Source organism: Gadus chalcogrammus, chromosome 9, assembly GCF_026213295.1.
Source record: "Gadus chalcogrammus isolate NIFS_2021 chromosome 9, NIFS_Gcha_1.0, whole genome shotgun sequence".
Classification (NCBI taxonomy): Eukaryota; Metazoa; Chordata; class Actinopteri; order Gadiformes; family Gadidae; genus Gadus; species Gadus chalcogrammus.
The window spans coordinates 25,705,176-25,727,981 of NC_079420.1; the positions used below are offsets into that span (position 1 = coordinate 25,705,176).

Consider the following 22,806-nt stretch of genomic DNA (forward strand, 5'->3'; position numbering starts at 1 on the left):
GTTAGCATGGTTCACCAAAGTCCCGACCCTAACTTTAAGTAAAAAATGTTTTGTAGTACTATTTCCTTCTTTTCATCCTATTGATATAATGAGTCGATCATTTGGTGATGGGGTCAATGGGGATACATGAAGGTGACCTTTTAGGTCTCGTTAGGCCCAAAAGGTCACCTTAAAGGTAAGCCTTAGAGATGTCTAGATTACTTTTGGACTACATTGTGATTTCTTGGTGAGTTAAAACATCCAGGAGCTGATAAGGTACTTCATGTAACATTAACACAGCACGTTTAAAAGGTGAACTGCATTCAAGCTTCAGTATATTGGAAAGTGTTGGAGGGTAGTCGCTGCCCACTCCCTGTTCTGCAGACTCAAACCTCAGACCGGTAGCCAGGTTACGGACACTGACTGCACACGGGTGCAGGCGCAGCCCAGGTTTCTTTGAGATAAACGCAATTATTCTGACAATGTACGTTGATCTTCTAATCTACGTTTGCAATTTATGTATTATTTTTTCACGTTGCATCTGTGGTGAAATCCTTCCAGGCTCTAAGCTGTCTCCATCTTTCCAATGCAGCTCCACCATTTACCCGTTTTTAGCACAGCTCTGGTAGGTGAGCTTCTTATTTTTTTAGCTGGGTAGGCTCGGATACGAGCACCGCTTCATTCCATGGTGTAGCACACTGTGGGAGACAATCTCCTTCATATCGCTTCCATCTGGAATTGAAATTCCTAACGGTGAACAAACTGGCTGTAGTATGTTGTCAGCCAGTATTCTGACTGAAGTATGTTCCCTCAGTGTGGGAGGACAACGTCATTTTATTATTAAGTACAGTACATTTGGTACATATAGCTCCTTTTAAAGGTGAGACCAAAGCAAATGGGGTTAAATGCTTCAAACTGTCGAAAATTATGTTTTCAGGCCTTAACAAAGAACTACAAAGATTATCACCATCTAATCACTTCTTACTGCATGTGTGGTCGTTTTTTGTAGTATTTTCTTTCCAAAAGACGGAGGCTTTGCCCCGGGACAAAGGCCTACTTACTATTCAGTGTTGGGATACACACGTGACGCTAATCCTCCAATGTCTCATTATTCCATGTAAAGCTCTCCGGTCTAGCCCTTCTGTGTTTGTCGGTGGCTTCATGTGTCACCAAACCAACCCCAAGCATATGAAAAGGACTTTGTATCGAGACATTCATTTCTTTAAAAATTATAGTAATAGTAATTAATAAAATGTGTGTTTGTGTGTGTGTGTGTGTGTGTGTGTGTGTGTGTGTGTTGTGTGTGTGTGTGTGTGTGTGTGTGTGTGTGTGTGTGTGTGTGTGTGTGTGTGTGTGTGTGTGTGTGTGTGTGTGTGTGTGTGTGTGCGCGCGCGCTGAGCAGCAGGGAATAGCTCTGGCCTCCAAATGAGGGAGAATATGCGAGGGCAGCTGAAGGAGGCCTCGTCCGCCACCTCCAAGGCCTTCTGTGCCTTCAGGAAGGAGCTGGACCCCGAGCTGGAGTGCCTGAACCAGGGCAGCGAGGGGTCCACCGCCGGGGAGGCCCTGGAGGACACTCAGATGAGCCAGGCCATCGCCATCATGAAACCCATCCTGAGATACATGCAGCTGCTCTGTGAGAACCACAACACCAACCTGCAGGTGAGGAGCCGTCCTGGTAACCTTACCGGGGGGGCAGGGGAGAATCTGTTGTTTGTTTTGGTGAGGATCAGGTTTGTTGATTGGTCACATAGTGCGCCATCAGGGGCTTTACACAACCGCGTACTGAGTGGATTGCAAAATCATAAAGCATGAAACCGCATGACATTCAAGGGAAGCTTTAAAATATGATCAATGAATGGGTCACCGCATTCACAGGTCAGGCAAACTGTTTCTTTTTTATTTTCCTCCTTTGAAGAACTTCCTGCGCAACCAAAACAACAAGACCAACTACAACCTGGTGTGTGAGACACTGCAGTTCCTGGACTGCATTTGCGGCAGCACAACCGGGGGCCTGGGCCTGCTGGGGCTGTACATCAACGAGGGGAACGTGGACCTGGTGCGCCAGACCCTGGAGACCATCACAGAGTACTGCCAAGGGCCCTGCCACGAGAACCAGGTGATGAGTCAGGAACCAGCTCCTCCAAACGCCATTCAAAGTCACCACAGAAACCCAATAGAAGAGGTTTAATGGTTCCTCGGGCATTATGAGCTCCAGAGGAGAGGAGGATGGATGTGTGGATGTTGTTTGTTGATGTCCTTCAACGCTACTGAGCTCTTTTATTGTTTTGAGCCTCGCTAAATGGCGTCGTTCACCCCTCATTGTCCCACCATTACAGCTCTTCTTCAAGTGTCTTACGGTGCTCCTGTCTTTCATTTTTTTCTCTAGTCCTGTATTGCCAAGCATGAGTCCAACGGCATCGACATAATCATTGCACTGATTGTAAACCCCATCAACCCCTTGGGAAAGCACCGGCTGGACCTGGTGATGGAGCTAAAGGTGAGCAGCTAGCCTTTGCCTTTGCTTGATAACCTGGTAGTGTTCATTTGGATGGGCAAAACAATACTAATACTAATACATATTTTATTATCAAGGCATTGGTTGATGCTTCAATACTACCAAAACTACCAATACTAGGCACAATGTGAATTCCTCTTATTTAGCTTTAAATGCTTTGAACAACTGATTAGATAATACAGTGTTGATCTATGCAGTGTCCGCCCATCAGAGCTCAAATGGTTCTGTCCTGTTACAGAACAACGCCTCCAAGCTGCTGCTGGCCATCATGGAGAGCCGTCACGACAGTGAGAATGCAGAGAAGATCCTGTACAAGATGAGGCCTAATGAACTGGTGCGTGTGGTTTCCCGTCTTAGCTAGTGTGCGTAGCAGGTAGATAAATGTTTCTGTTACAAAAGCCTTCTGTAATTATTTTCTACGGAACAAGTCATAAAGGTCAACCCAAGACAATGCAGGTCATCAGTGAGTCCACTTGTTCCACCTGTCTGCCTGCTTGTATTTCCTCATGGGGCACCTTGGAAAGTAGGCTTCTACAAGTAGCCTTCAATAACTAATAGATAAATGAGCACGGCTTTGGTCATGGAGCTTTTAAAAAGTGGACGGGGCTTTTGTAGGTCTGGTAGAATCGAGTACACCTCAGTTCATCCAGGTGGCGTACTTGCCTCCGTGAAGCCCAATCCTCAAACTGTACCGACGGTTGGCAGGTGGACGTGATGAAGGAGGCCTATGCCCAGGGCGTGGAGGCCGAGTTGGACGGGGAAGTTTTCGGAGACCAGATCAAGCCCAAAGACGTTGGACATAATATCTACATCTTGGCCCACCAGGTACTCCACATCTCGCCACACTCGCCTGCTGGTCTCTAAACCTTAGAGACCAGCAGGTCTCTGTCCTGATGGTCTCTAACCCCAGTAGATCTCTTACTGCCCTGCTGGTCTCTAAACTCTAGTAGATCTCTTACTACTGGTCTCTAACCCCTAGTAGATCTCTTACTGCCCTGCTTGTCTCTAACCCCTAGTAGATCTCTTACTGCCCTGCTGGTCCTCTAAACCCTAGTAGATCTCTTACTGCCCTGCTGGTCTCTAAACCCTAGTAGATCTCTTACTGCCCTGCTGGTCTCTAAACCCTAGTAGATCTCTTACTACTGGTCTCTAAACCCTAGTAGATCTCTTACTGCCCTGCTGGTCTCTAAACCCTAGTAGATCTCTTACTACTGGTCTCTAAACCCTAGTAGATCTCTTACTGCCCTGCTGGTCTCTAAACCCTAGTAGATCTCTTCCTGCTAGTCTCCAACCCCTACTAGATCTCTCCCTGCTTGTCTCTAACCCCTAGTAGATCTCTTACTGCCCTGCTGGTCTCTAAACCCTAGTAGATCTCTTCCTGCTGGTCTCTAAACCCTAGTAGATCTCTTCCTGCTGGTCCGCTAAACCCTGGCCGATCTAAAACAGCTTAAAAGAACACCATTGATGTGGAGTCAACTATGAACAAAATAGATTTGTAAGATCTATTTTAACTAGATTTGACATAACTTCTTTCCCAATATCAGGTTAGATAAAGTATTTAATTTTTATCTTGCACATAAATTGGTTTACTCTGTTGCCATTATTTGATGTAATGGCAGTCTGTTAATATGTAGATAATGTAAAGATAAATAAATAAAAGGTTCAAGAGTCAGTGGATGACCAGGAGGTCAGCAGGTCCTCTGAGGTCCTGGCCGTGGGGTCATGTTGTTCCTGGTTCCTCCAGCTGTCGCGCCACAGTAAGGAGATGCAGCTGCTTCTGAGGGAGGGGACCGCCGTCCCGCTGGGGGTGGAGCCAGAGGAGGATTACGAGGGCGACGCCCTCCGCTACTACGCCAATCACACGGCCCAGATAGAGGTACAGCGACCAGCATCCAATCAGGTCCACTCCAAAGCTCAAGTTCAACGTTAATCGTTGTCATTGTTTTTAAAGCGCTTAACAAGACTACGTTAACATCTAATCACAAACCATAGACAACAAGGAAGAGAATTCTAACTTTTTCCAGTTAAAGCCAGCGTATGATTGAAATCATCTTTGTTTTTCAAAGCTCAAATCGAGAGTTACGTATGTAACTACGGTTCTATGAATTCTGGATGACCGCCAGAGGCAGTGCTTAACACTGGATGTTATCCATCGCGCATGCGCAGGTCGAGTATTTAATATCAACAAAGTCACACGTGACCGGTGATGACGCCGGCCGCCCGTCTATATAAGGCCACGTCACTCTCCAAGATGTCCCTTCAGAATCTTCTCGCAAGATTCCGAGTGACAGAGAACTCTGGCGGTCATCCAGAATTCATAGAACCGTAGTTACATACGTAACTCTCGTTCTATTTCATTCTTACTGACCGCCAGAGGCAGTGCTTAACACTGGATGACTATTACCAACGTAGTCACGAGGAATCCTGTACCCACCTATTAGGAAGGGCCTGAGGGTCCTGAATAACAGCTGCAGCCACTGCGTGGTGAGCAGCTACATTGACCCTGTAAAATCGGGGAAAGGTGCACGCTGAAGCCCAGGAGGCCGCGGCACAAATCTCACCTAGAGGCACTCCTCGTAGTGCTGCCGAGGAGGTGGAGACACTCCTGGTGGAATGGCCTCTGATCTTAAGAGGCAAAGGCAGTCCTCTTGACTTGTATGCCTCCTCAATTACCTCCACCACCCACTTGGAAAGCCTCTGTCTGGACAGCGCTTGCCCCTTCCTCGGGCCCCCATAGCAGACAAACAGGCCATCAGACTGGCGAAAACCAGCAGTTTCCTGTATGTAACATCTCAAGGCTCTCACCGGGCAGAGTAGTTCTGCTGAACTAGCTTCCTCATCCGGTGGGTGTGAGGGGCCATAAGCTGCTAGCTCTATGACCTGATTATAGTGGGCCGAAGACAGCCTCTTTGGAAAAAAAGAGGGTTAGGCCACAGTGCCACCCCTTGTGCCCGTCTGAGTTCCAGCGTATACACTGTTCACTCCCTGACAACGCATGAAGCTCGCTCACACGCTTGGCTGACACGATCGCTAGAAGAAAGGCCACCTTCGCCGACAGCCATTTCAGTGGCGCCTGGTCCGGTGCTCAAACCGGGGGGAGACGGAGGGCTCCAATGTACCAGAGGTAGGTCCCATGAGGGAACCTTGACAGCCCGTGGGGGGTTCCTCCGCTGGGCTCCTTTTTAAGAAATCGGGTCACCAAAGAATGAGACCCCACCGTCTGGCTATAAACCTTAATGTGCCTGGATGAAATGGCAGCCACATAGACTCTTAAAGTGGAAGCAGATAGCTTCCTTTCCAATAAGGACTGCAAAAAACGCAGTATCATTGGCACTGAGGAACACTCCGGTACCTCTTTCTGTAGCCTCACACCACTTTGCAAATATCCTTCCACCTGTTAGCATAAAGTGCCCTGGTGGAGGGAGCTCTTGAGTCCTATGATGGTTTGAACTACCTCCTGGTCACATTCCATTATAAGTGGATCAGGCCCTCAAGGGCCAAACCCATAGCTGCAGGCACTCTGGTCTGGGGTGCCAGATATGGCCCCCCAGCTGTGAGAGCAGGTCCCGCCTCTTCGGCAGGCACCATGGATCTCCGTCTAGCAGCCTGTACATTACTGGAACAAGGTCTCCCTGGCCAGTTTGGGGGCAACCAGCAGGAGTCTGTGGTTCCCCTTCTGAACTCTGTGTGGAGTTAACCCTATCAGTGGAAATGGCGGGAAGGCATAAAGAGCTGACGTGGCCATGGATGTGCCAAGGCATCCTGTCCCATCGGACTAGTCTCTGACGGAGAGAACCAGAGAGGGCAATGTGTTGTGGACTCTGAAGCAAACAGGTCTACCAACGCTGTGCCGTATTTGCTCCATAATTGCCATCTACTACCTCTGGATGGAGTCGCCACTCCCCCGACGGAGGTTTCTGGCGTGAAAGAAAGTCTGCCACCGTATTCTGTGGCCCTGGAAGGTACATAGCCCTGAGGCTGGAAAAGTAAGGGAGAGCCCATACAAGAAGTTGCTGTGCAACTTGTAATGACCTTGTGCCCCCTCGGTGGTTCACATTGTAGACAGCTGACTTGTTGTCGCATCGTACCAGAACATGTCTGCCCCTCAAATATGGCAGGAATTGGTGGAGCGCTAAATAAATAGCATGGAGCTCGAGCACATTTATGTGCTGTGTCCTGTGCTGTGCACTCCAGAGCCCTCTCACCGCCCTGTGCTGCCACACTGCCCCCCAGCCAGAGAGCGAAGCATCGGTCACAACCACTTCGCGGCGTGAGGGGATCGAACCTAGTGCGACACCTTTGGCAAAATATGCTCTGCGTCTCCAGGGTTGTAATGCCAGGAGGCATTGACTGGACACCCTGACCTTCCTGGATCCGTGCAACTTTGGATCTAAGTGGAGGCCATTGGTCCAAACTTGGAACGGCCGCAAGTGAAGGAGGCCCAGTGGCACTATTGACGTTACTGACGTCAACATTCCCAATAGCCTGAGAAAAAGGCTGTACCTTACCCTCCTGTTCTCCCGAAAATGCAGGAGGATCTGGAGTATGGCCTCTACTCGCCGTGGAGACGGGAAGGCAAGCATTTGGACGGAGTCCAGGGTTATGCCAAGGAACAGTACCTGTTGGCTGGGTATAAGACAACTTTTTCCGTAGTTGACTGTAAGACCCAACCTTTCCACATGGCCTAGGAGGGCTGTGGTGTCCTGCTCTGCCTGTTGCCGGGTTGGAGCGCAAATAAGCCAATCGTCCAGATAAGGGAGGATTTGTATTCCGGTGGCTTGCATTGGTGCGAGCGCTGCCCGCATGCACCTTGTGAAGATCCGTGGGGCTAGGGATAACCCGAATGGGAGGACCCTGTACTGGTAGGCCCGCCCTTCGAATGCAAAGCGCAGGTATGGCCTGTGATGTGGTGCTATCGGAACGTGAAAATATGCATCCTTTAGATCTATTGATGTGAACCAGCTTTGCCGTGCGACGGCCTGGAGCACTTCCGCTGTCTTTAGCATGTGAAAGGGCAATACTTTCAGAAAACTGTTTAGCCCTCGTAAGTCCAGTATAGGGCGAAACCCACCCTCTTTTTTTGGAACTAAAAAGTACACTGAGTAAAACCCACCTTGCTGTGTCTGAGGATCTATGATCTCGATGGCCTTCTTCTCCAGGAGGGTGGATACCTCCTGGCTGAGGGCCTGTCGCCTTGTGGGATCGCTGACTGTAGTCACTCTGATCCCCCTGAAAACTGGGGGCCGGCGTCGGAATTGGAGATTGTACCCTTGGGAAAGCGTGGTCACCACCCAAGGGTCTGTAGTGCAACTTCCCCAGCAGATTAGGTGCTGCTGGGTGAAGCGCCCGACGCCCGGCCATGAGCCGTCAGTACCTGCCCCCACGCCCTCTTGGGGGCCTGGAGGGGGGAAACTCCGACCCCCGACCCCTCTGTGCCTGTGCTGCTGGCCTCGGTGTTGATAGGGTCGCTCAGGAGCTGGTGAGGTCCTGGGATAACCACTAGGATGCCCTAGCAGCAGAGGACGATTGGTGCCATAACCTTGTGGAGGCTGCTGCCTCGGTAGGGATGCAGCTCCCCGAAGGCTAGCAAACTGCTGCCGTGTCTGGTTAGCCTGGATGCCACGATCCAAGGCCTGTTGTGCTGCTGGGCCAAACAGCTCTCCCGGAACTACGGGGAGAGTGCGAAGGGTCCTCCGGCATGGCTCTGATAATGGGGACTGGGCCAGCCATACCTGGCGGCGGGCCAGCGTAAGCGACGCCATCAGCCTACCAAGCTCTCTGGTCATGAAGGCAAATGCCTGCAAAGACGTGTCACTTAGACTCTGCACTGAAGCATCTACACTGGATGATTGCAAGGACTGAGACAGGGCCAATATCAAATGGGACAAGGAGTTCCCGATACGGCCCATACGTGCCGCTGTGTCATAGCACTTTGTTAACAGGTCATCAGTGATGCGACACTGTGGCCTGGGACAGCGAGCATTCGGCCTCAACACCTCCTCTGGTGCCACAATGAGGGAGGCAATGGTCGGCTCTACGGCTGGCATTCGGTCAAGTCCATGCTTGCTGGCATTCTGCATTGAAGCCAAGGCCCTGCTGTCACTGGTGTGATGAGATAGAGATCTGGGGTCTGGCCAGCATCTGTGAAGCTCCTCAATATATGGCTGGGAGGGAGGCACAGAAAAAACTTGTGGCGGGACATGCCTAAAGAATGCACTAGCTGGGGCGATATCTGCTGGAGCCTCATCCAACCCTAAGCGTGCCAGTGCCATTCGGACCACTGGCTTAACCGTGGCCGGGGAAGCTTCTGAGCCTGCCCTAGACCCACTCCCTACATGTTGGGAGCCGCCTTCAGAAGCCTGGGTAAAGCCTGGCATTCATCATGTCCATCTAGGGCTAACAGTGGAGCCATGCAAGTGCGACAACCATGTGAGCCTAACATGTTGGGGGAAATAAGCTATCAAAAAATAGTATTTTCCCAGAGTAAAGTAGTTACTAATAGGCGAAAGCACCCAACAGTAATAATTTAACAAAAGTGCAGCAAACTGCTCAACGTAAGAAACTCAAACTAAAACAGAGGTCTGTTTTTTTTTTTTTTTTTTTTTAATTAATTAATTTTTCTTATTTACCCATTAGCCTCGACCGTAATGGGGAGCTTCTGCTCTTTAATTCAAAATAAGGGAGTACACGCTCTAACGAGCGAAAACACTCTGGGAGCCTTTAATGAACTTAAACGAAAGTTGCCACAAAAGGCAGCAGACGCCGGTAATCGCAATCTCCGATGCAGCGAGGCAAACAAAACAAAACGTAAGCTTAAGCGGGTGCCGAAAACAGGATCCCCTTATCTTACTTAACTTTAAGCTAACACAGAGAGAATACTTACCTTAGCAGCCTACAGCTGATGAAGACGCTGTGTTAGTCTAGCGTGAGCCGAGCTCACCGGCGAAAACACCGGTATGCGGCATTCAAAACATAGCCGTGCGTGACTAATCGCAGCCCTTGGAGGACGAATTCGCGGCTCCAACCATGCGGTTGCAGGGCTACCAGCAAAGAGTCACCGGCTTATATTGCTTTTATTCAAGCTTATCTCTTACTCTTAACCTGTATTCGCTACTGCGAGAAGATACAAGGGACATCTTGGAGAGTGACGTGGCCTTATATAGACGGGCGGCCCGACGTCATCCCCGGTCACGTGTGACTTTGTTGATATTAAATACTCGACCTGCGCATGCGCGATGGATAACATCCAGTGTTAAGCACTGCCTCTGGCGGTCAGTAAGAATGAAATAGAACTTAAAGGTTTCCTTCTTCCAAGGTGGGCTATGAGGGGAGTTTGACGTTGTTCATTCAGCAGTTGGCACCTAACGCGCCTCCCCTCTAAAGAAGGCCTCCACCGTTGGTCACTAACGGAGAAGTCTCCCTCATCCCATCTAGATTGTGCGTCACGACCGCAGCATGGAGCAGCTTGTGTTCCCCGTCCCCAACATCTGTGAGTACCTGACCTTGGAGTCCCAGGTGAGGGTGTTCTCCACCACCGAGAGGGACGACCAGGGCAGCAAGGTCAACCACTTCTTCCAGCAGTTCGACCACCTCTACAATGAGATGAGCTGGCAGAAGAAGATCCGCAGTAAGATACGCAACCAAAATGCTATTTTCGGGTTAATGAATGAATATGAGATGATGGGAGGTAAATTCTCAAGATAAAAGTATTTTCTTCAAGTATAATTATTTACAATTTCAAAAACAAATTATATTAACTAAAAAGATCATGGACAATATGGACATCTTTGAGAAGAGGGTATTGAAACCAAACAACCAAACTATAGCCCCTACCCCTCTGCTCTCCCCTTCCTGTGTTTCCTGCCATTTCACAGACAGAGGAACGATCCCCTGATACGTCAGAAATCTAAATTGGCTCATGCAGAGGCAGTCTACCTGATGTTCTCTTCATTCACTGATTAATAGCACATGGTTATTCCAATTCTCCAATATTAACTGTTCAATCTTACACCTAGTAGTTTTTAGGCGCCCAGCCCTTTTTCTAATCCAATTCTTTATTTGGCTTCACTGGATGTGTATTTCTATGTGCGTTCCCTGTGCTCTGCTTATGTTTTTTCTCTCTCCGCAGAGAACAAGGCCCTGTTCTGGTTCTCCCGACACATCTCTCTGTGGGGCAGTATCTCCTTCTACCTGGCCTGCCTGCTCAACATCGCCGTGGCGGTCTTCTACCCTTTCGGGGATGACGGAGATGAGGGTGAGAAGGGTATCTTTTCGCTGGCAGTGTGGTTCATATTATATAAGGTGTGCTGGAGGCCTAGTGGCGGTTCAGAGGTTGATCCCTGCTGGTTGTGATGGAGGAGTCTTCCGAGGGCTCTGACAGCGAGGGGCTCTATTAGAGCTGTCTGGCTGTCTGCCGGAGACCAGGTCACAGGTAGTTAAAGCTGTCTGGCTGTCTGCCGGAGACCAGGTCACAGGTAGCGCTGGTGCTGCCTGGAATTCCAACAACGTCGTCCTTCAGTGAACCCTGCTCTCGCTTCCTCCGATACCGAGGAGAACACCACTGGAAATCTCAACCTTATTTTAGGTTTGCAATCTTGTGATCAAAAGAGATGTTCTTCTTGCATTCTCTCTCTATATTTTGACAAAGTCATGGATTGCGTTGAAGCCTTATTGCAATGGCTGATTCCAAAGTCCAAAAGAAACAGCCCAGATTTGTTATATTTCATTGATATATAAAAGCAAAGATCTTAACTGTTGAGATTTGTCAAGCCCTTAGATGTGTGTGTGTGTGTGTGTGTGTGTGTGTGTGTGTGTGTGTGTGTGTGTGTGTGTGTGTGTGTGTGTGTGTGTGGTGTGTGTGTTGTGTGTGTGGTGTGTGTGTGGGTTTGTGTGTGCGTGTGTGTCTGTTTAAAAGCAGAGGCTTTTGGCATTTTACCAAAGTAATACAGTGACATGCCACTCGATATCGTCCTGGACTTTGTTTACAAATAATATCTTGATAATAACTTAAGTGGGCTCTTATTGTCGTAAAGTGGATGTTAGAATGACATTTAACAGTTATTTCTTTGTGAAATTATCAAAGAAATGCTTCTACCTCCTTGACCAACCTTTGTTCCTCAACAAACTGCCATATTACCCCCATCAGGTTAATATGGCAGTTTGTGTATTGGGTCCAAATCATTTGGCTGGTTTCATGTTTGTGTTTGTGATGGTTGATGATTCATGTGTTCATGCCCCCCTCCCCCCGGTCATGGTTCATGTGTTCATGGCTGCCCCCCTCCCCCCGGTCATGGTTCTTGTGTTCATGCCCCCCTCCCCCCGGTCATGGTTCATGTGTTCATGCCCTCCTCCCCAGTGACGGTTCATGTGTTCATGCCCCCCTCCCCCCGGTCATGGTTCATGTGTTCATGCCCTCCTCCCCGGTCATGGTTCATGTGTTCATGCCCTCCTGCCCCAGTGATGGTTCATGTGTTCATGCCCTCCTCCCCGGTCATGGTTCATGTGTTCATGCCCTCCTCCCCGGTCATGGTTCATGTGTTCATGCCCTCCTGCCCCAGTGATGGTTCATGTGTTCATGCCCTCCCACCCGGTCATGGTTCATGTGTTCATGCCCTCCTGCCCCAGTGACGGTTCATGTGTTCATGCCCTCCTCCCCCCGGTCATGGTTCATGTGTTCATGCCCCCCACCCAGTGACGGTTCATGTGTTCCCGTCTCCAGGCACCCTGCCCCCGTTCTGGAACGTGCTGCTGTGGGTGGCGGTGGGGGTGTTCACCAGCCTGCTGCCTGTCCTCCCCAAGCCCTGGGGCATCCTGTTCTTCCTGGTGTCCCTCATCCTGCGCTCCATCTACACCCTGGGCCTGGGCCCCGCTCTGCTGCTGCTGGGGGCCGCCAACGTAAGTGTGGAGAGACGCCCGGCTGCCAACAAGATGTGAGGTATAGGTAAAGGGGCGGCGGCCTGCCTGGCTATTAGCTATCCAACTGATAGTCCGCCGTCATGCACATGTCAGGAAGCTTTGGAGCAGCCTTTCTGCTATTTTCCTTGGAAACTGATAGATTTTTGCAGGCTGGTAGTTAACACAGTATGTGCCGAAGTACTCTCTTATAGTTGAAAAATGTCACATTTCGCAGTTCGTAGTCGAGTCTTCCTTTGAGTATCTTCTGCTGGTCGTGAGCATCATGCAGATTAAAAGGACAGGCAGAAGGTTCAAAGGGCTGAATCTGGAACTTCATGGAAACAATTAGATGTATGTCCAATAACAGAAAATGCATAACATGCAGGAAGTGGCCTTTAAATGAACAGCAGTGTGTTTGTGAATTGGCCTAATTGATTACATGTTGTCTCCCTTATTCTGGTGTCCATCTGTCCCTCAGCTGTTCAACAAGGTGGTGTTCCTGGTGAGCTTCATGGGGAACCAGGGTACGTTCACCCGGGGCTACCAGGCCGTGGTGATGGACATGCTCTTCATCTACCATCTGGGCTACGCCGTCATCTGCGTGCTGGGCCTCTTTGCTCACGAGTTCTTTTACAGCTTCCTGGTCAGTAAACGTCCACGGACTGACATTTTCTGTCTTTTAATCAAGTTGGTGTTCTTAAAGACGTTTTTTGATTGACCAGCCTTTTCTTTATTCATGACGTTCATAACATATTAAACCGAATATAATTACCGTGATGCAGCATTGATGCTCCAGTCAGTGTTGCCAAATTCGGCGAGAGATCTGGCCCAATCTGGCAACACTGGCCTCAGTGATTCTATAAACGATGTTAACTTGTTGTTCTTTAGAATCTCAGTGAAAATGAATATGTTGAGTTGTACCGTGCCTCTCCTACCAGCTGTTAGACCTGGTGTTGAGTTGTACCGTGCCTCTCCTACCAGCTGTTTGACCTGGTGTTGAGTTGTACCGTGCCTCTCCTACCAGCTGTTAGACCTGGTGTTGAGTTGTACCGTGCCTCTCCTACCAGCTGTTTGACCTGGTGTTGAGTTGTACCGTGCCTCTCCTACCAGCTGTTTGACCTGGTGTTGAGTTGTACCGTGCCTCTCCTACCAGCTGTTTGACCTGGTGTTGAGTTGTACCGTGCCTCTCCTACCAGCTGTTTGACCTGGTGTTGAGTTGTACCGTGCCTCTCCTACCAGCTGTTTGACCTGGTGATCCGCGAGGAGACGCTGCTCAATGTCATCAAGAGTGTGACGCGCAACGGCCGCTCCATCATCCTCACCGCCGTGCTCGCCATCTTCCTCGTGTACTTCTTCTCCATCATCGGCTTCCTCTTCCTCAAAGACGACTTCCGCATGGAGGTCGACCGCCTCCCAGCTCAAGGTCAGAACCGCCACAGGGAAACGCTGACACCGCCGTACACTTGTAGACGTCCCCTGGAGGACACGCCAACACCGCCGTATTAAGTTTGAGCAACAAAGTGCAAAGACATTTCGGGAGGCTCAAGGCGGAGCCGTTATATTTAAAAACAAAACGTCTTACCTGGGCGAGTGTCGCTGCGGTGTGTACGTGTGCGTGTGTGTTCTTACCTGGGCACGTGTGTCGATGGCGGAGCCGTTATGTTTAAAAACATAACGTCTTACCTCGGCGAGTGTGTCAATGCCTTTGTCTTGACGTGCGGTGTGTGCGTGTGCGTGCGTGTGTGTGTGTGTGTGTGTGTGAGCTGCAGGCTGCTTGGCACATGCACACATGAGTAACTGGTGCGACAGGCCTGCTATTATAGTAGTAAGATGTCCGCCTACCAGAGAGGGTTAAGCTTCTTTGACACTTGCAGTTTAACGCCATGAGGAGTGGCACATTTCACACACAATCAGTGATAACACTCACACAACAACGGTACCAAACAAGCATCACAAACTCGTGTGTGACATAACCATGGGGATGACACAACCCCCTCTTACCGAGAGCTCTCAGCCTGTATCAATGTTTTTTGACTCTCATAGTGTTTGAATTTGAACTGAAACAGGGGGTTTTCTTACACTGTAAGCCCATTGCTCATGGAGCAAAACTTCAGGTTTTGGTAGAGGGACCGAAAACAGAAATTGAATCTTTCTGGTTGTTTGTTTAAAACACAACTCTATTTAAGACCTGAACATTTCCAAACTTGATTGGTGTCTATCCCAACACGGCCACAGGCTGGGTTCCCTGAACTGAGCCTGAACCATCGATGAGGAGTGGGAAACTGATACGGGCCCAGGAGAGGGCCCCCCTCTAGCAGAACACAAAGAACGGCTAATAAACAGCAGGCGTTCATGATGACTATTTCTTTAATATGAAGATAGTCCTAGACATAAGGTATCATCATCATACGTAGTCCGAATGTCCCGGCAGCCAGCATTGTGATAACGAGATCCTTGAAGAGGTCCCTGGGGGCCCGACGGCCAGAACCAGTACATTAGCACCTGTTGCAACCCCCCCCCCCCCCATCCCTGTCTTTCAGCCGGGGGAAGCGGCCCCTCGGGGGTTATGCAACGGGCTGATCCCTGTCTGCTGACGCACGCACGCACGCACGCATGAGTGGCCGCCTGAGACAGAACTCATACTTGGTCTTACCCACACTATTATAATTAAGCAATAGATCACGCCAGGCTGTGGTATGTGCTCATTATACCACTGTTAAGGGGCGTGGTCCGGCCCCGACGCGCAGCGGACGACAACAACGGCAGTAACCACAACAAATCCTGTGAAGCCATATCCCCACAGAGCTCCCCCGCTAAGGCCCGCCCCCATCTCCCAAACCCTGTGATGCTACAATATTATATTATAAAGATATCTATATATTATATCATCTTATATTATTTAGATATAGAGCTCCTGGACTCACGCCGGAGTTCCCGGAGGTTTGTAGATTAGAATATTTGATAGAACTGGTGATATTATGAAACCCAATCAGGAACTGAGGTATCAAACTCACTTTGTTTCAGTCAAACTCTCTCACACACACTACTATTCTCTCTCACATACACTGCTATATTCTCTTGCATGAACAACTATACTCCCTCACATACACTACTATACTTAAGCAATAGATCACGACAGGCTGTGGTATGTGCTCATTATACCACTGTTAAGGGGCGTTGTCCGGCCCCGACGCGCAGCGGGGGTCGGACAACACACACACACACACACACACAATGCAGTATCACACACACACACACACACACACACACACACACACACACACACACACACACACACACACACACACACACACACACACACACACACAATGCAGTATCAGGCCTCCTGTGCTGGTGGTCCCTCCCTGCTCCCCGGGGGGTCCTCAGTTTGAGCAGATCTGACCTGCCGCTGCAACATGTTCACATGAGCATGCTCACACTCCCCAGTCCAATGGCTCTGTGCCGGGGCCTTTCTGTTTGACCACACTATGTACCTAGACTAGTAGGCAGATCCCTTCTGGTATCAGGTATGAGGTGTGAGTCAATCTGATGCATCCTTCTACAGGTCTGTCTCTCAGTCCGTCAAAATGTCACGTGAAAACATAATACTCACGCCAAGTGATCTTGTGTCTGCAAATGCTACATCAAAGTGTTCAAACATCAAACATCAGACTCTGTTCTCCCCAGCTCAAGGGTCTCTGTGGGGGGCCGGCCGGGCCGGGGACTCCTGTGCCACGGAGAAGTGCCCGGAACCAAAGCCTCCATCTGCCCTAGGTTGGTCTTTACTCACTACCTGGTCCTCATACTTACTACCTGGTCTCCAAACTCACTACCTGCTCTCCATACTCACTACCTGGTCCTCATACTCACTACCTGGTCCTCATACTTACTACCTGCTCTCCATACTCACTACCTGGTCTCCATACTCACTGCCTGGTCTTCACTGCCTGGTCTCCATACTCACTACCTGGTCTCCATACTCACTACCTGCTCTCCATACTCACTACCTGGTCCTCATACTCACTACCTGGTCCTCATACTTACTACCTGCTCTCCATACTCACTACCTGGTCTCCATACTCACTACCTGGTCTTCACTGCCTGGTCTCCATACTCACTACCTGGTCCTCATACTTACTACCTGGTCTTCACTACCTGGTCTCCATACTCACTACCTGGTCCTCATACTTACTACCTGGTCCTCATACTTACTACCTGGTCCTCATACTCACTACCTGCTCTCCATACTCACCACCTGCTCTCCATACTCACTACCTGCTCTCCATACTCACTACCTGGTCTTCATACTCACTACCTGGTCCTCATACTTACTACCTGGTCCTCATACTTACTACCTGGTCCTCGTACTTACTACCTGGTCTTCATACTCACTACCTGGTCTTCACTACCTGGTCTTCTTACTCACTACCTGGTCCTCATACTCACTACCTGGTCTTCTTACTCACTACCTGGTCTTCAGGACCTGCTCTCGGTCTGCAGCGTGCTGTCATTGGTCACCTGGAGTGGCCGGGGCATGGCGCAGATCCACACACACCCCTCCATGCACACACTAGGGGATCGGACCTGTCAGGCCAGACCCATCGTTGTCTGAGTGTCGATAAATAACATTATTATTTTATATAAGCAGCTCGATGATGCCTTTATGTGTCTTTGGGTTAAACGTTTCAAATGAATCTGCTAGCCAGGACATCCTGTCAGTAGGAGAGCGTCTCCTCCAGACAACCGCCACTCCCAGTAGGATGACCAATTTACTATAATATAGAATAAATATATAATATTTGTTCATATAAAACATCTTTGAAACCAAACAGTGGCTGACCACTCGGTTCTGTCTGATACGCATTGTGGTCACATATAATCAGGAGAAATCAATAAGGGAAATGAATAAAGGACTTGAGAAGATATGACATTTAAAATACATGTAAACGATGCGTTTCAACTTATAGACCAAATGCAGCAAGGTTCAATGTAGCAGAAAGCAAAAGTTGCCTCCGGCATACGGATGGAGAGAACCCTTCTCCCAGCGACAGTGTGGTCTGACCACTGCGGCTCAAGAACTAATTTTCCTGCAAGTGTGTATCCCTCTAGACAGGCCATCTAGAATGTGCTCTACTTAAGAAATTTAATTATGAATTAAGAAATTATAGGATATTGCCACGGCCATTACATTAAGGGGTTATGAGACAAACAATAAGGACATTTATTTAAAGCAGAATATAACACAGCAATTTGCCGACAGAATACTGAGTCAAATCCCCCATAAAACATCACTTCCACATGTTTGGTGGTTCCTTCTTAAAGCCAAGCCAATTAAAGCACACAAACACATCCAAGGACACAAATACAGCTACACGCACGCATTCAAGCACACATACATACAGCTCCGGGTTGCTTACATTCTTTCAGGGATGGATAAGGCAGGGACAGTGACTCATACTCACACTCTGTCTCAGTTCTTTATCCCCCTGAGTCAGGGCCGTCCACTTGCTGGCTCTGTACTGTTCACTATAGCTGCTCCTATAGTGTCTACTGGGGTTCACTATAGCTGCTCCTATAGTGTCTACTGGGGCTCACTATAGCTGCTCCTATAGTGTCTACTGGGGTTCACTATAGCTGCTCCTATAGTGTCTACTGGGGTTCACTATTATGCTGATTAACAACCAAATTTCAAATAATTCCAATAAAATTAAAGAATATCAATGAATGATTGAAGATGTTTAATTTGCCTTATGGAGGACAGTGGAGTTCAAATAGTTTCAAGGATTCGGACAACAAAATAAAAGTGTGAAATAGAACTAACAAAAAACCTAATCAAATAAATAAATTTAAATAAATATAGAAAATGTGACGAAATAAAGAAAATGAATTAACAAAATCATTTGTCTTCTGAAATGATTAAAAGAACAAGTGACGGCAGCTGTGGTAAAATATGTTCATTGAAGCGCAGTGATCTAGTGTGTTGGTACTCCTGTAGAACTGACGGTGTCCTGATAAACCTCCTCTCTCTGTTGATATGTTCACTGAAGCGCAGTGATCTAGTGTGTTGGTACTCCTGTAGAACTGACGGTGTCCTGATAAACCTCCTCTCTCTGTTGTTCTCCACCTGGCTGGCAGCCGAGCAGGAGGACGGGACGGAGCGCGTCTGCGACACGCTGCTCATGTGCATCATCACGGTCCTGAACCAGGGGCTGAGGAACGGGGGCGGGGTGGGGGACATCCTCAGGAGGCCCTCCAAAGAGGTGAGACCCCCCTCCTAACCAACGGCCCGGGTGTGTGTCGAGGGGGCAGGGGTGCTAGTGTATTCCACTGTGCGATGGATGTTGGTGAGTGAGGCGGTGGATGTTATGGAGTGGCGAGTGTGGAAACATTTCTAGCCAACCCTACTCATGGACGTTGAGCCGTTAGTTCGTTTTTGTGTTTTGTATTTTTATATTCTTATATCCCTCTGCCTCAAAATAACAGAGTAAACCTGTATAAGGGCAAAGTGTCACAGTAATGAAGCCCTTTCCTATTGCAGCAGTATGTAAATACTGAGAAGCCTCCCGTCATCGTTGTATGTCTATCTCCGACCTCCAGGAGCCGCTGTTTGCCGCCCGCGTGGTGTATGACCTGCTCTTCTTCTTCATCGTCATAATCATTGTCCTCAACCTCATCTTCGGCGTGATCATCGACACATTCGCTGACCTGAGGAGCGAGAAACAGCGCAAGGAAGAGATCCTCAAGACAACCTGCTTCATCTGCGGTGCGTTTACAGAGAAACACAACCATGACCTCTTCACATAACGTATCAAACCTTATCAATGAGCTCAAACCTTATCTATGGTGAGGTCAAACCTTATCAATGAGCTCAAACCTTATCCATGGTGAGGTCAAACCTTATCAATGAGCTCAAACCTTATCCATGGTGAGGTCAAACCTTATCAATGAGCTCAAACCTTATCCATGGTGAGGTCAAACCTTATCAATGACCTCAAACCTTATCAATGGTGATGTCAAACCTTATCAATGAGTTCAAACCTTATCCATGGTGATGTCAAACCTTATCAATGAGCTCAAACCTTATCCATGGTGAGGTCTAACCTTATCAATGTGCTCAAACCTTATCCATGGTGAGGTCAAACCTTATCAATGAGCTCAAACCTTATCCATGGTGAGGTCAAACCTTATCAATGAGCTCAAACCTTATCCATGGTGAGGTCAAACCTTATCAATGAGCTCAAACCTTATCCATGGTGAGGTCAAACCTTATCAATGACCTCAAACCTTATCAATGGTGATGTCAAACCTTATCAATGAGCTCAAACCTTATCCATGGTGATGTCAAACCTTATCAATGAGCTCAAACCTTATCCATGGTGAGGTCTAACCTTATCAATGTGCTCAAACCTTATCCATGGTGAGGTCAAACCTTATCAATGACCTCAAACCTTATCCATGGTGAGGTCAAACCTTATCAATGAGCTCAAACCTTATCCATGGTGAGGTCAAACCTTATCAATGAGCTCAAACCTTATCCATGGTGATGTCAAACCTTATCAATGAGCTCAAACCTTATCCATGGGGAGATCAAACCTTACCCATGGGGAGGTCATGTTATTTTGGCTCTTATATTACCCTCATCTCGAACATCAGGTTGTCAGTGATGACGTTCTCTCAAGGTGTTCTGTTGTTAGGAGGTCTTTTAGCCATTGACACCCACAAGTGTGGCAAGCAGAACATACTGGTCTGTTTTCTTCTCCACGGAGGTTATGTTATATGTTGATCTCCAGGCTGGGGTAAATTGAACCCTTGCGTGAAACGTCGAGACTGAAGGAGCAGGCTCGGTTTGTGGCCACTGGGATCACTTTAAAGCAACAGCCTGTTAGGCTTCTGTATGGTAGTCGCAACCAAGGGGATTCTTAGCTAATATAATTAGTGAGTTGTAATAATCTGTTCTGTTTAAAATGCTGGGGTAACATGCTCCATGATGAATAACGGCTCACAGACTTTCATCCTTTTTTTAGAGCAGATCTTTCGATTTCAATGACTCGTCAACAGGGGTTGGATACTGCTCCAATGAAGCTTATATTATAATAAAGCTTATATTGTCCGTATCCTCATCAGACAGAGACAAAGGGCCCAGGCTCACTGGCTTCATGTTAACAGACTCATTACTTCTAGTGATCCTATTTTGTTGCACTGCTTAATTGACCATATGCTGCTGATCTATTCCTGGTTGAAGGTGTGTTTTATATGTTATGTTATAAAGCAGAACCATTGTTATTCTTATCTTTCCATGTGCAGGAAAGCTATCCTGGCTTTGTTTTATTTTAGTATATTGTACGATAGCCAATTGCCATTAATTTTTTCAAAGTACTACCGTACTTTACCATAGCTTCAGGGTGAACTGTAACACAAGCCTACTTTCGTACCGCAAGTTTAGTGAACCGTTCATCCCTAGTGTTCACCCCTCTTGGAAAAGCCCCAACAAGGCATGCATTTACCTCCCTGCTTGTGGAAGAATGATGATAATCATCATAATCACAACATGCATTCTAATTCCAAGTAACTCCATCCATAAGCACCACCTTGCTCTGACGCCTCCTCCCGGGTTTACCTAATGAAGAACAGGATTCCTTTTCAACCAACAGGTGGTCCTGATGTAGTTCTGAACCTACCATGTGTTCCTCTCCTCTGCCCCTCCCTCTTCTCCTCTGGTCCTCTCCTCCGGTACCCCAGGCCTGGAGCGGGACAAGTTTGACAACAAGACTGTGTCGTTCGAGGAGCACATCAAGGCGGAGCACAACATGTGGCACTACCTCTACTTCCTGGTCCTGGTGCGCGTCAAGGACCCCACCGAGTACACGGGCCCCGAGAGCTACGTGGCGTACATGATCAAGGTCAGTGGCCCCGGGGCCTGGGGGAGGGGACCGGGGGGGCCCTCAGGGTACGCACGCACGCACGCACACTGAGGTGTACATTATGTTGGTGGCCCCTTTATGGATGGCTGGCTCTCCCTGGTGTTTGTGTGTTAGACCTCAAGGTGGTTCTATATGCTTAAGGTACTTATGCACACTACATTCCAACTCTTACGAGTATCACATTCTGATTCCTATGATATTACATTATCAGAACAATGTAATATTACATCTGCATCGGAGGTGGGGACAGCCAGCGAGGTTAAGGTAAGTGAAGGAGGTTTCCCTAAAGACGTCATGGTGTTGTTTGCAGCTAGGGTCCATCATGGTATCAATACCTGAGACAAGAAGGACTACTTTACACTATATATTGTATTGTGTCATGTATAGTTGCAGTGGAACATGTCGGGATATTCATGCCTGAGCTACATTTCAGCCTGCATGCGTGTTCACTTCAGTAGTAGATGTGATCAGGCATTACTTGGTTCCACATCATATGCATGTTATGACTGGTGAGTCTGCGGTGGGTGTTGTGGCCTTCTGTTGGAGATTCTAGAGATACAAGATACAGACATTGAGATATTTGGTTGTTGGGACTGTAAACATACTGACCAGTCGTGAACCGTTGTGAACAGGTTTGTTACAGGGGCTGCGTGAGTGGGCCACACCCTGACGACACGGAGTGAATGTCTGACCTGCAGTAGGCTAGGGCTAGAAGTCCTTCAGACTCCAGCCTTAATAACTTAATTAAATCAAACTGTTCCACCTGACCTCGGAAATACAGATTTTGTGGAGATGCTCTAGCCATTGAGATCCTAACCGAATGAAGTCAAATTGCCGCTTTTCCACTGCATGGTACCAGCTCGACACGACTCGACTCGACCGACTCGACTCAGCTCGCCTTTTTTGCGTTTCCACCGCGAATCTAGTACCTCAAGTGGCTGCTTTTTCTAGTACCGCCTCGCTCTAGGTTCCAAGCGGCTGAGCCGATGCTAAAAGGTGACGTCGGCAGACGGCCGGCCACTGATTGGGCCAGAGAGTGTGACAAAGTCACGAGAGCGACATGGCAACCATGCTGGTAACGATAGAACAGCCATAGTAGCGCCGCAGCCAACATATTCCACTTCTTCAACATGCCAGCTAATATACGAACACGAATACCATCGCATCGATGTTCTCCATTGTTGTTATGTGGGTTCTGTCCATGTGTGGGTTACGTAGGTGTTGTTTGCGTCGCGTACAAAAATACGTCACGGCCCTTTCGCGCAGACGACCCCGCCCACGTCCCGGAGGTACTATTTGCGGTGGAAAAGCACCCGCGCTGCTACCGTGTCGAGTCGTGTCGAGTCGTGTCGAGTCGTGTCGTGTCGAGTCGAGCTACATGTGCGGTGGAAAAGCGGCAGTGTATTTGGTTCATGTCATTAAATTAATTCAGTGAAATGATTCCCATTGAGCGTTCAACGAGCCACACATCAGACGCTCTGCTTGAGCTGCACCACC

At 48.5% G+C, this 22,806-nt stretch overlaps 1 protein-coding gene across 1 annotated transcript in view; it reads left to right on the forward strand.

The window, feature by feature from the left end:
• Nucleotides 1–22,806, forward strand: part of itpr2 (inositol 1,4,5-trisphosphate receptor, type 2) — an 81,291-nt gene that overhangs the window by 51,706 nt on the left and 6,779 nt on the right. The window contains exons 41-55 of the mRNA XM_056599035.1: nt 1,382–1,638; nt 1,895–2,095; nt 2,366–2,476; nt 2,733–2,828; nt 3,200–3,319; nt 4,239–4,370; nt 9,929–10,121; nt 10,623–10,748; nt 12,213–12,388; nt 12,867–13,031; nt 13,628–13,811; nt 16,076–16,162; nt 18,524–18,648; nt 18,986–19,151; nt 21,128–21,288. Of these exons, the coding sequence (XP_056455010.1) occupies nt 1,382–1,638; nt 1,895–2,095; nt 2,366–2,476; nt 2,733–2,828; nt 3,200–3,319; nt 4,239–4,370; nt 9,929–10,121; nt 10,623–10,748; nt 12,213–12,388; nt 12,867–13,031; nt 13,628–13,811; nt 16,076–16,162; nt 18,524–18,648; nt 18,986–19,151; nt 21,128–21,288 (2,300 nt within the window). The remainder of the gene's footprint in view (nt 1–1,381; nt 1,639–1,894; nt 2,096–2,365; nt 2,477–2,732; nt 2,829–3,199; nt 3,320–4,238; nt 4,371–9,928; nt 10,122–10,622; nt 10,749–12,212; nt 12,389–12,866; nt 13,032–13,627; nt 13,812–16,075; nt 16,163–18,523; nt 18,649–18,985; nt 19,152–21,127; nt 21,289–22,806) is intronic.